Source organism: Aplidium turbinatum, chromosome 6 (assembly GCF_918807975.1).
Source record: "Aplidium turbinatum chromosome 6, kaAplTurb1.1, whole genome shotgun sequence".
Lineage (NCBI taxonomy): Eukaryota > Metazoa > Chordata > Ascidiacea > Aplousobranchia > Polyclinidae > Aplidium > Aplidium turbinatum.
The window spans coordinates 19,144,084-19,156,948 of NC_137477.1; the positions used below are offsets into that span (position 1 = coordinate 19,144,084).

Genomic DNA, 12,865 nt, shown 5'->3' on the forward strand with positions numbered 1-12,865 from the left:
CTCTTGGCCCAGGGCTGGATTTAGCTGATGGGGGGCCCGGGGCACTTTTAGATCGGGGGCCCCCGTGCAAAATTTTTTTTCAAGTCTACGGCGCGAAAAACCATCTCTACATCCACAGTAGCATCAGTCCAGTACTGCACAGCATTTTGCAGAAACTTTAAAGGCCAAAAGGAAAAAAATAACACAAAATCACATTTTTTTCCACATAGGGGGGCCCGGGGCAACTGCCCCCTCCTAAATCCGGGCCTGTCTTGGCCCAGTTGGTGGTGTTTGCTAGAGACTTGTTTGTGCTGAATTCGCAATTATCACCTACGATCTCGACTGCTGGATAACTTATAGTTGCGCCTGATGTTCGATTTTAAAGTAATGCTTCGAGATATTTTTTAGAACTGCACCGTATCCGAGTGGACAAAATTTTGACTGAGTTAACGGTAAAGCGGGTTCATCTTCAAGTACGCCATGAAGCGCCCTTTTCTTCCGGTGCGTATTGAGCCAACCGTCCTTCCGATCATCGATCACATGAACTCACCACTCTTTAACGCAGGAGATTGCTCAACAAGGCAACTTCCATGTCCAGCATCATAGAAGAGACATGTGCATCGACTTAGTAAGATACGACCGTCGACCAAGACATCCATACATGTTGTCCCACGTTATATAGCGACCTGCCTCAAACTGTGACGGATTGAAGATACATTGTTTCCTTCATTAAGCATCATAGAAAAATAACTATCTTACGGTACGTGAAGCAGTGAGTGTGTTTACGTAGGATTAGGTTTATTGCTGGTGGGGTAGTACAAAAAAACAGCGATAGTCTGCACATACAAAAGCGGAATTACAACATTAAATATTTCAATATTTCGGATAAGCAGAGTACATTAAATAAAAGTATGAAACGGTTTAAATGGTTTATCAGACCATAGAGACAGGCGCATGCGGACAAGGTTCAGTTTGTGAAAAAGTTAAATATCTAATATCTTCGCTGCCTCCTCTATGTTTTCGTTTGGCGCTTTTTCAAGAAACTAGACTCGGACTGGATAACAGACACAGGGGTTTTCTCATTCGCTAGCAGCTTTTACTTTGTCGTATCCAGGCTAAGGCCTAGTGGTTGTAGATTTAAATTAAGTGGACTGCAAGGCATAGAAGCCAATCTTCATGTTCACCTTCAGGCATGCCTTTAAGTCTCCTGCCATAAATACAGTCGCATGTCACAGTCAAGTCAGGGAGGATTTTCCTTGTTTAAAAGTTGTTTTAAATCATTCTAAATTAAATAATTTTAATTTTAATTAAATTTTAAATCAATCATTTAAAAATCATTTCATAAAAATAAACATACAAAACATACACAAGAACTGGTCAAATAAGACAATTTCCTATTGCTTAGCAACATGCGTTTGTGTTGCTAGGCAACGTTTTGGCTACACGCTGATGCAGAAAAGATAAAAATATGAAAATTAGGTCGTTTTTGTACCCTCCAAAAAAGGGAGGGTAATCCCATGAGGTGCAGGTAGGTCCAGAAGCCTTATAACTGTCCCCATGATGTCACAGGGGGGAAACCGGATATGATGCCGCTGTCTGATACCACGGTTTGGTCGTCTAGCTTGTAGTCCAGTTTGTAGCGGATTTTTACTTCTTTCTGCAAAGGAAACATTGCACGACGTTGTAAACATGGTATGGACGAATCAACGAAATGGCCTAAATTCTTTGAGCACACACAATTAATAGACACAATGGAGTTGACGTTTATTTATTCCACATTTATTGAAAAAAATGCATGAAAATCTCCGTGGCCATACTCAGTGTACCTACTGCACTGAGGAGGCCGGAAGGCCGAAACGGTGTGCACTGTCTGCAGTTAAAAACAAAAGCAGGTATGCAAAAAATAATCATAAAAATAAAATTATACGACGCCGCTTTTTCTTCATCGTCACCTCGTGTGACATTTGTTGTCAATCAAGACTAAACGCAATACAATGGTTTTAATCCCGCTGGGGTGTCATCTTTATTTAAACAACCTTATTTTCAATAAAAATCGTTACCTTATCAGGGTTGGCTATGACCATGACTTGGGTTATAGGGGGTGATGAAAATATGGGGTTATATGCTGGAAGTTCCACGTTTGATGGGGTTTGTAATTTCACCTTCATTACCTAAGAAAAAATGAAAAACTTTCGGTGAAGGGTAAACCATTTGAATCAGGTAAACAATGCAATCGTGTTTTCATAAAAATCCTTGCGGCTTCAGCCATCTTCAATTTTCCAAGCTGTTCTTTTTACGTCAATATAAGGTGAAGCGATGTAAAAAGATCTCACTTTGTTTAGAGATACGAGTTTTCATATCCGGAGTAAACTTATGTCACAATAGCTCAGGAAAACATTGGTCAGTGTTATATTGACTTGAAGTGTTGCGATCAACCCTCGCGTTCCTGCTTTTTTCACGTTGGCAAAACCAGGTGATGAAATTAAAAGTTGAATGGACGACACCCATCGCGTCTGAATAGCAAAACTTTAATGGTTGAAACCAACCTTAGGAGCAGCAGCTTGAAATGTAATATTTTTGACGGCATTGGTACGCGTGCTTAGTATTGACACAACGCAGACGAGGATACCAGACCGGGACGGAATGGCGTGCTGCTGCTGCTGCGCAAAGTGGATCAGAACACGAATGCCATTACTGTCGTAAGCTGTGATGGGAGGGAAAGTGCCTGGAAAAGTATTGACAATAACTATGTGATATCCTTCAATCAGCCTTCAATTCAGGGTTTCGGCGAGACACTCAATGACATGCACGGAGGTTAGCTGCCTTGCCTCCCGAAATTGGCGGTACCACAGTGGAAGAACAATATTTTCCGTCATTCCTCAATATGCATGCAGATCACCAGTCGCAATATTTTTGTCAAATAGATCAAGCAAAAAACAAGGTAGCCGGTACACGGGCTACTTGACAACAAAGTTACTGCATAAATTGATGATCTTGTGAAAGAGGTGTAACGTTCAATGATTATAAATTCAAACATTTTGTTGTGTTAATGCAGCGTCCTGCAGTAGCTCTGGTGTTCAGTAATTCAGTTTTATTGCTTACACTGTTTTCTAGACCTCTGCTATGTCGGCGTGTAAAAACAAACCGAACCGTTCGGCGTATGAGACTTACTTGGTTTTATGGTCTCAAGAGCTACAGATACATTATCCAATGAAGTGTCTTGAATTACAGGTGCAGTGGCGTTATCCTGCAGGAACCCTTTCGTCGGCGCAGTAATAAGTTCGGCGGAAAAGGGAAGCGGTTTAGGCGGCGAGGGTAGTGTACTTGGCGGGGTTGTAGGAAAATTTAAACCAAAAATGGTGTCCGGGTTGGTGGGATTGACCAGTGTGGATTGTTGGGATTTCATTTCGTTTAAAGATTTCTTGGTCATCTGGACTGTCTTGCCGGTAGAGGTACTGAGAATTTAAAAAATATAACAATGAAAAATCGAGTAACCGAGGGTGCTGAAACTGTTTGCACCCCACAGAGCTCATCGTTCAGATTTTTCACGTAGATGAGTTGAGTACAGCATGACGCATAACATGTTAGAATAATACCACATGCGACATAGATTTTGTTTTAAATTACATCGTCACATTACATTACTCAAAAAGTTACGGCTGTAGTCATGGAAACTGTAGAACTTACGAAAATGAACTTCCGGAAGAATTACTGCCAAGATTTTTCTCCATTAAACCTCTGCTCAGAATTCCAATATCTGCCAACACCTGGCACGACACTTTGTGTAAGTAAACATTAGCTAAATACACGATCGTGAAGGTTTTAAAATTTCATCTACGGTCTGCAGCATGATATGATGTCCCAACATACTGGGCAGTTTAACGAATAGCAATGTTCTTTCAAAGACACTAAATTTAAATAAAAAGCCACCACTTTCTTGCATCCAACACAATTTTTGTTTGGTTCCTTCGCTCCAGTTTCTAACAGCTAATTGAATTTATTTAGACTTGAAGTGACAACTCACAGGGGACTTTGCTTGCTGATTTCGTTGCGGAGGTGCAGGCAGCTTGGGAGGTTGATTTACAAAATTGAAGGTGGGAAACACTGGTGCGGTGGCGGGTGGAACAACAGGTTCGGAAGGCATAAAACCCAACAACGTGTCTACGTCACTAGAAGGGGGAGCACCTGGGTGTTCAGACAATCATCATAGATTTCTGGTCAACAATAATAATTAGTCAATGCTTTTTAACATATGCAAGGTAAAGTATTAAGAAAAATTACTACAGCATTTGACATGAATGTTCACTGTTTACTAATTAATAACATATATAAGCATAATTACTGGGTATCAAGCTACAATTTTTCGTCGTTCTTTTACTGACTGTAGGCAAAGTCAGCGCTAGATATTGAAAGCAATGTGCTGATTCTCGAAAATGTTCAGGTCTACTTGCATGAGAAAGTTATGTTTAACCTCTTGTGGTGAACTAGTCTCCAGTCCTTAATACATGAACGACAAAAGTGGTTTAATCGTCGACTTGTATATTTCACGAACAGTATTTTCACGAAGTAAATACTCTACGATTTGTAGCCAATAAGTTAGAAGAAAACAGATTGTTTGTGGAGCAACAATATAACTGTGTTGAGAACCACCTGATGTGTAGTGTGGTAATCTGCGATCATTTCTATGTTTACTCTTCAAGCTTCACCACAACAAATGGTTATACAAAACACCCTTCAGTGGGCAAGGGTATATGTCTGCGATGTTTTAACCTTCTGGAGATGGAGAGTCTAAGTCAAGGTTACTCAACTAAAGTTAACAAAGGTCCAGTTTGACGAGTTGAATATTTTTAGCGGTCCTGCAAGTAAGTTATTTATTTCCCACGCAACCACAAAAGTTAAATCATCTGTACCAAACCACTTTTTTAGGTAAAATGTAACTCGATTTGGATTTCTGAGAAAGTGTTGGGGAGTCTGGGAGTCAAAGCCCCCCAGCAACTAGGATAATCATTAATCAAAGAAAAAATGTCTTCCTCCTAGTAGAAATCTGTTTAAATAAGCCCTGAAACGTGGCAATGAGGTTATTCTTCCAAAATCTTAAGGTCCACCTTCAGCACCCAGAAGGTCCGGATTCGGACCGCGGTCCACCAGTTGAGTAGCCCTGGTCTAAGTGTACGCCAATGTGGATGATCAAACTGGTCGCAAACGCTACAAAATAACTCCGGATACACTTTAGCGCCACCACGTGGCAAATTTAATTAGAAAAAGATTTCCAACTTGACTGTTTACGACGTCATAACATACCATTTACCGGCGGCTTGCCACTGGTTGGGCTGTATGATTCAAAAGACTGAAAGACGTTATTGGTAGTTTCGTTACTTGGTGATGTAGACGAGTTCAGGTCCAATCCGGATAAATCCAGTAAATTTGGCGTTGGATTGTTTTCTGGAAACCGAAATACAAGATAACTGCAATGAACAACACAGGTAGTCACTACCTGATCTAGCCCTTGAAAAAGTCAGTCGTATCTGATTGACGAAACGTCGGAATAATAGCAGATTACCATCTGTCGTCGTCGTGTGAGCGTCTGGGGCCGAGGGTCTATCCTTTTACCACCCCAGATTCACGATGTTCCCGGACTACACTAGCAGCCTTCCAGTGTAGTCCGGGAACATTGTGAATCTGGGGTGGTAAAAGGATAGACCCTCGACCCCAGAAGCTCAGACGACGATGATGATGATGACTGGAAGGCTACTAGAGAGCAGCCAGTCTTTGGTTTCATCATCCATGACACGCAGACCTTCCACTCCGTTAGGTGGCTTGAAGATGGAGCAGTCATTGATGATGTGGTCTGCGGTCTGTTCCTCGGCACCACATTCACAGAAGGAGGAAGAGGCCATCCCCCATTAGTGCATGGTTGAGCGGAAAAACTCGACGCCCGTACGGAGACGGTTGAGGCGCACCCATGCCTGTCTTGGTAGTGTTAGGCCGATGGGGCGTGTGTCGGCGTCGGGGATGAACGAATAGAGTCTGGTGGCGGTTGACTTCCATTTATGGTCCGCCCAAGCAGCCGCAGAGATGTCTTATACATCAGCTTCGTTGATAAGAAGTTGAGCGGCTGGCACGAATGGGTGTCTTGATTTCAGTCGACGGGGGTGCTCGTTTGGGAGAGCAGAGATCTTGTGGTGGAAAATGTGGTTAGGCTCCAGTGCCCGTCGACCGAGGGACAGAGTGGCTTCTTCGCGACGAAGCTCAGCGGGTTGGATGTCAGCGAGAATGCGGAGATTGTTCAATGGTGTGGGACGCAGGCCACCTTATACACATACAGTACTTGTGATAGTTCAGCTTAGTTTGCACCAGAAGAACGTATATCATGTTATTTAAGTAAATGCCTGGTGAACAGCCTCATTCAATTTTGAGCATATTTATTTTAGCGCCAATCAAGCAACAGCTCGATGACTTAAACATAGTTTACGTTAATTAATACCAAAAATGTTTTACATTAAAAAGCTAGATTTCGTTGAAAATTTCTACGCGACAACAAAAATGAATACTTCCACAAATGAAGAGCTAAAAAAACTGTTTCAAAACTCTACTTTTGCTGCACGTGCATAAATCTACCAAGTTGAATGTTAATGGACTTGTAATCACATATTCTGAAGGGTTCATAGAAATAAACAAACAAAACCTGTAATAGTTTCTTGTGGATTAGGATTGGTCGCGCCATCCGCCTTTCTGTTGGCCACTGTGTTCAGCACAGGCCGAACAACTTGCTCGTATAAGTGCATGGCCTTGGAGACGTCATCATTGGCGCGAAGTATCATCATTAATGCGGCTTCGTTGTCGTTAGTGTCTGAGGTCAAGCGGAACAATGCTGGACGAAGATTCTGGCAACTTTCATAAAGCTCCTATAAGTTGAAACAAACAGTGAGCTTGAAATGCAAATTTGAAATGCAATTTACTCCAAGTACATGGAGATAATAAATATCATTGCAAATATATATATGTTCAAATACAAGTTAGTGAAGAGTGCGTAGTATGTTCTTCTTCGTTGTGTGAGCCTCTGGGAACGAGGGTTTATCTTTTTACCATCCCAGATTCATGATGTTCTCGGACTACACTGGAAGCTTACTAAAGAGCAGCCGGTTCTTGATTTCATTATCCAAGACGCGCAGACCGTCCAGGCAACTTCAAGCCGTAGTAGGCTATGTTAGTTCGTTTAAGCAGGAAATTGAAAGAATAAAAGTTTCGACTCGATAAACACTCACAAAATTGTATTCTGTAACTCTACTAACCTTCATCATTTGCATATCCACAATTGCTGAGTCATCTGGATTAAAATTATTCAGCATTTCATTAAACAATGCCACGTTGTTATTCGCTTCTTCAACGGTGGCATTTATTTTGCAAAGTCTTTCCATTTTTTCTTCGTCATGTTTTACGGCACTCTTTATCAAGCAATTGGCTGCCTGAATAGTGAATATAGAAACAAACGGTTGAAAAGTGACAGTCATATGACATAGATATAAGAGATTTTTCATCTTCCTATTTTTTTCCCGTTTCATTTCCCGGATGTTGGGGTAAGACGGGTCTGGCAAGGCACATCCTTAGTTCCTTACCTTCCACTCATCACCATCCAGGGGGTTAGTGTTAGTCTTACGTCACCGCTTATTGTCATCCTTTATGTTCTCAGCCCACATCTTTCATGAGAAAGATTTGACAATAAAGTACAGCGAAAAAAAAATATGAAATAGTACTGCATTAAACATTTGACAATGCTGGTAAGTCATTCAAACTAATCACGGCCAAGCTTTTTTGAATAGATTAATTTTATTGAATTTTCTAGCTTGCGTCAGCTGAGCTAGTTGTCATAGTAACTACCTGCAAATCTTCTGGATTTTTGCTCTTTAACAATTTATCAAGTTGCTTCCTCTTTTCCTCATCATCAAATAATGTGTCCCGGTCCGGATGTGGGGGTGGCGGGGAAAGGGATCTTTGAGTTTGGACCAACTTTGGATCAGCTTTAACAATGCCTGAAAACAAACATGGCATTGAAATAGTCCAATCAATACTGGTGAAAGACTCAATATTTGCTTTATTGGTGTGATAACAGCATCTAAATCTTTGTTGTAATATTTTCAAAAATATTTCAACAACGATTATTAACCTATTTTTCTATCTTCCTTGTGAGTTCAAACTGAAAAAAAACAAATAAAGCCTTTGACACAGTTTAATATAAATTTCGAATTTCATCAAGTTTTCATCAAGTTTCGAAATTCATCCAAGAAATTTGGAAAAATATCTATGAGTCTTTATTGAACAGAAAAAGCAATAAAATAACAGTTGAAAGTGAAAACCAATACCTTGCTTCTTCAGCACTTGGTAAGCATCTTTGATTTTGGTTTGCTCTGTCAGTTCAATACTCCAGCTATACAACAGCTTAATTATTTTTTGATGAATCTTCTCTGTAGTGTGTGTCCCTAAATACTAAAATATATATAGTTATATATATTGTTATTGTTGACCAAGCTGCAACATAAACTGTTGTTCAAACAAAATGGTGGCTTCCAATACCAGTGGTATACCATACAGCAAAACTGTATTTTACATTGAATCAACCGTTTTTTACATATTTAACGACGTCTGCAGACTTTGAATATCAACCGTTTTTACATATTCAACTTCTGCAGACCTTAAATATGTAAAAAACGGTTAATTTACTGTCCGGGATAGCTTTCATTGTCTATCACAAAACAGTGAAAAAGTCATAACAGCATCCAAACTTAATTCCACAGAGTTCCAGTAGCAATAGAAAGTGTATATACAATATACATTGTACAATACTAATGACATGTTAAAAGATACATTATTGTATTAATGCAACAGTTCTGCAATGTGTGACATACGCTTTGTGAGATCATAGCAATGTATTCAAACTATACCTTTGGTGACACAAGCTTAACAAGTTCGTTCAAGAACTTATACTTCCCAATCTCATTTTGAAAAACCTGGCCACAATTTTTAGCACAGGCTTCTAAAACAGAAAGTGCTTGCAATGCTTCACGTTCTTGGGGTGATTGGATTTTATGAATTAGCAATTTGGTGCCGATTTGAGCACTGAAATAGAAAACATATTTATATTCCCACAACAGAAACGTATTAAAGTTAAATTTTATCGTAATGCAACATCGCATAGTATTGTTTAAACGTAGGGCATTTATAATGCGTAGACTATAAAATAAAATAGACTTGTTTTTTTATTTAATACTGTATATGGCAACTGGTTGTCAGACCACACAGCATACGGCAACTCAGCAAGTACTTCAACTCAGCAATTACATTTCAGCTACTACCAAGTCAGCAAATAAGATTTACGTGCTCACATCCGACTTGCTTGGTCATCACTTGCCAAACTCAATTTGCTGACTTGTGTCATGCCAAGTTATGGTTTGCTCAATTGTTACTTACTCAGTTTCATCATTTATTAACTTCAGCCCCTTGCTGAAATGTTGCTAGCTTAGTTGTCACTTGCTCAGTTGTCGCTAGCTCAGTTCACAACTGCTGACTTGTAGGAGAATCATGGCAACTACTGTCAGTTGCAACATATTAACATTGTTTTATTGCACTAACGACCACACCCCTTTGTTATTGGTCAACACACAAGAATATCCAAAGGAATTTACATTATCACAATTCAGTTCATTTTGTTGGCAAATAAACAAAAATATACAAGAACACAATAAACAAAAATAATTTGAACAAGGATGGCAGCAAAAGACCAAAAGGTCACCAATCACTATTGAAGTCAGTTGCCACACATGGACAGCTGGACACTTGCACTAGCTTTAACACAGTCCTGTGTCATTCGGTTTCAGCAGAATACGTGCTGGATGAAGCCAGTTTGCATAAATTGCTGAGCACAACCAAAAAAAAGTTTAATATTTATCAGCTACTTTTTATGCACATCCAATGGCTTGATTTGTTATAGTCCCATTCACGGTTTTCTTCATTAGTGCTAGATAACTAGAAATTCATGTTTCAAATGGTACGGTATGTAAGACAAATCGCTTATTTTTAGACTTAAGACTACAAAATAATATCACAAACATTACCCTTCAAGTTCCGAGTTTACTTTGTCACAGAATTCCATGATGTACTCCCAATCATCCTCTCTGTTGAGGGGACTGGTGGCTTTATCTAAAGATTTTAATGATTCAGTCTTTACGTTACCTGTTAAATCTACAAACATTTGTACCAAAATTGAAAGTAAAATACTATACGCAAGCAATCAAGTAACAAAAATGAAACTTTTCAATATAAACATTTCATAACATGACATTAATAATATGCATATACTAAATCCAAGCTGTGCTATGTAGAAATCTAATCAAGAATCTGTCCATTTAGTAAAACAATTACAAGTTGAAATTATTTAGGATTTAAGAATATTTTGCAAGGTTTTAACTAGGTTTAGGTTTATTTTTGTAAGATGATTGATGACTTTGAAATTTCTTTTCCAACTTGACTTCAAAATTTATGATTTTTTAAATATGGGATTTTTTATATGATATATATATACCGGTACTGATACTGCGCTCAGGCATATATGACTGGTCATCATGATCAGAGCTTTTGAAAAAATCAGCAAAGTCTGATTCATAGCCCACTGATTTCCAATTTATAACCTGCAATATCTAGTGAGAGCACAATTACACCAGAAGAATGTATAGTTACTATGTTTTCAACTTGGGTAAATTTCAAATATTTTTGACTGAAAGATGGTATGAAAAAACTGATGAAAACATTTCTAAAAGTGCTCATTAAACTTTGTCAACGTGGGACTGACCAATCAAGCTAATAAACATCGTGCAACAACTATGATACTGTATGTTGACACAAAAACAAATTGAACTAGGGTATACCGCAACCATTTCAAGTTGGGATACAATTAGTAGTTTTTTCTCAATGATATCAAAGCCATAGAGTAGCCTACTCTATCTCTAACAACAGCTACAGCCTATGTCTAATTCTTACTTAAAAGTGATTCCAGAGTCTCGCCGTCATCAATAGCAGCCATTCAGTCAGGCTATTAAATGAAAAAGCCAGCAGATATCTCAATATTAAATAACTCAACTAAAAAAGCAATAAAAGTTAACACAGAAAATTTATTAGTTGACATAACAACTAAGACAATTATTGCAGCTGGATATGCCATAGGAAACTCTCGGTACGGCACTTCAATAGTCCACCACAACATCTCAGTTGGTAAAGCGCCTGACTTTGTGAACAAAGATACTTTGAGATCAAGCAGTGTTGGTTTAACTCGTGGGGTATACGCTTGAGCAATACATTTCAAGGACTACATTTCTTCATTCAATAGCACCTAGTGGATTGAATAATTCACTAGACAATAACACACGGAAACTTCACTCTGTCAATCTCAGTGACCGCGCCTATATCAGTGGTTCAAAGCCTGTACAAGCAAGCTATGCGAACTGCCATGATCAATATCTCAAAGAAGGGAAGATGTCTCAATCTAAAGATTCTCACAGTTAATCACATCAGTATTGCATCAATATGCTAGCCTTTATTCTTACTTATTTGTGTCAGACCAAGGACTAAGCTGTCCATATCCTAAACAAAACAATGAAATAACAACAACTTCTACCTACCTATGTTTGTCATATATTATATTGTTTTTATTCGTTGTGATGGTCAGAAATAAAAACAAACTGAACTAATACACAAACTTCAAATGCACAAAGGTCACAGAGAGCCACTTTGGATGTCCTCAGTTTAAGAGCTCACTAATTATTATCTACTGTTACAAATTTTCATAGTGATATAACATTCTTCCAAAATTTTTCTGCGTACAATGGACAACAAAACACATCAACAACTGGAAAACAATCTGTGGCCATATCGGTTTTATTCTACATTAGCGATTTCCAACCTTGCCTGTGGTTGCACTGGTTGATGGTACCGTACCTCTAATCATGCTCTAATACTCATGTCAGGACAGGCATTGTCAGTGTTGCAAGATCTTTTGCACTAAAAATAGTATATAATCTATTATGGTCAATTTAAAATAATAGGAAATCAAAGGAATCAAAATTATCAAAACCTGCAACTGCCAATAATTTTACGCAACTGAGAAGCCACAATAGCCCAGTCGGCGGGCGAAACGCGTGAATCTGGCAACCCTTGAAAATTACCGGGCATTGTCAAGCATTACAGCAACAGTAATACAAGCTTTTTCGAAATTGGCAGACATTTTAAATGGTTGTCGGACCATAATCTTAATCCTCACCCCAATGGTAACCCAAACAGTAATTCCTAAAACTGGTCAAAATTAAACTGGTAACCCTGAGATTGAGAATGCCCGAAAAAAAGCGACAATGGGTAGTTAGGAGGTGGGCCTACGGACTGTCTGTTTGGAATCTAGATAGTTACGGCTCTATTCGTATTGTTTATAATTGTACTTTGTACCATTCCCGCAACAGACGAAATAAAATTTCTCTCTCTCTCTCTCGAAACACACCGCCATTAGCGAATACATGTTCCACCCTCTGCTAGGCTCAGCATTATGAAAAACTTACTTTTGATAAAACTTTAACGTCTGCAGACAATGAATCAATGTAAAAATGAACTGATTTGCAAAATGGGGTTGCCAATCTTAACTTCAGTTTATTTCAAGGCTGTGAAGTCAGGCGAAAAATATACGACTCCCACTCCTCGATTTATAACATGAAGTTAAAGAAAAAAAAAATAGAACGTGAGTCTGGCTTTTACCTTACTGCTTATTCTGCCTCATTAGCTCAGTGGTTAGCCTACGCGCTCGGCTCAAGATCACGCGGCGCAAGTTCGACTCTCGGGGTGTGCGGCGCGC

At 39.1% G+C, this 12,865-nt stretch overlaps 1 protein-coding gene across 2 annotated transcripts; it reads right to left on the minus strand.

Annotated features, from left to right (window-relative positions):
- Window positions 1-766: 766 nt before the first annotated feature.
- Window positions 767-11,110, minus strand: LOC145772079 (ADP-ribosylation factor-binding protein GGA1-like). 2 transcript variants are annotated; one of them, XM_082583896.1, is made up of 14 exons: window positions 11,011-11,110; window positions 10,089-10,173; window positions 8,919-9,093; window positions 8,340-8,463; window positions 7,858-8,009; window positions 7,272-7,445; window positions 6,665-6,884; window positions 5,281-5,421; window positions 4,004-4,164; window positions 3,667-3,746; window positions 3,151-3,434; window positions 2,526-2,704; window positions 2,040-2,150; window positions 767-1,636 (listed from the first exon to the last, which is right to left on the minus strand). In XM_082583896.1, the coding sequence occupies exons 1-14, from the start codon at window positions 11,051-11,053 to the stop codon at window positions 1,523-1,525; spliced, it is 2,043 nt and encodes a 680-aa protein (XP_082440022.1). In that variant the 5' UTR covers window positions 11,054-11,110; the 3' UTR covers window positions 767-1,522. The 2 variants fall into 2 exon arrangements, 1 of the variants encoding a protein (XP_082440022.1); XR_014289279.1 differs by lacking the exon at window positions 2,526-2,704 and having other exon boundaries at window positions 1,499-1,636.
- Window positions 11,111-12,865: the final 1,755 nt, after the last annotated feature.

Excerpts from the sequence above, each read along its gene's own strand:
- LOC145772079 (XM_082583896.1), bottom strand. The coding sequence starts at position 11,053 with ATGGCTGCTATTGATGACGGCGAGACTCTGGAATCACTTTTAA. Across the intron at positions 5,422-6,664 it reads TCCACAAGAAACTATTACAG|AAAACAATCCAACGCCAAAT; the intron begins GTTTTGTTTGTT and ends TTCGGTTTCCAG. Across the intron at positions 1,637-2,039 it reads TCATAGCCAACCCTGATAAG|AAAGAAGTAAAAATCCGCTA; the intron begins GTAACGATTTTT and ends TTTCCTTTGCAG.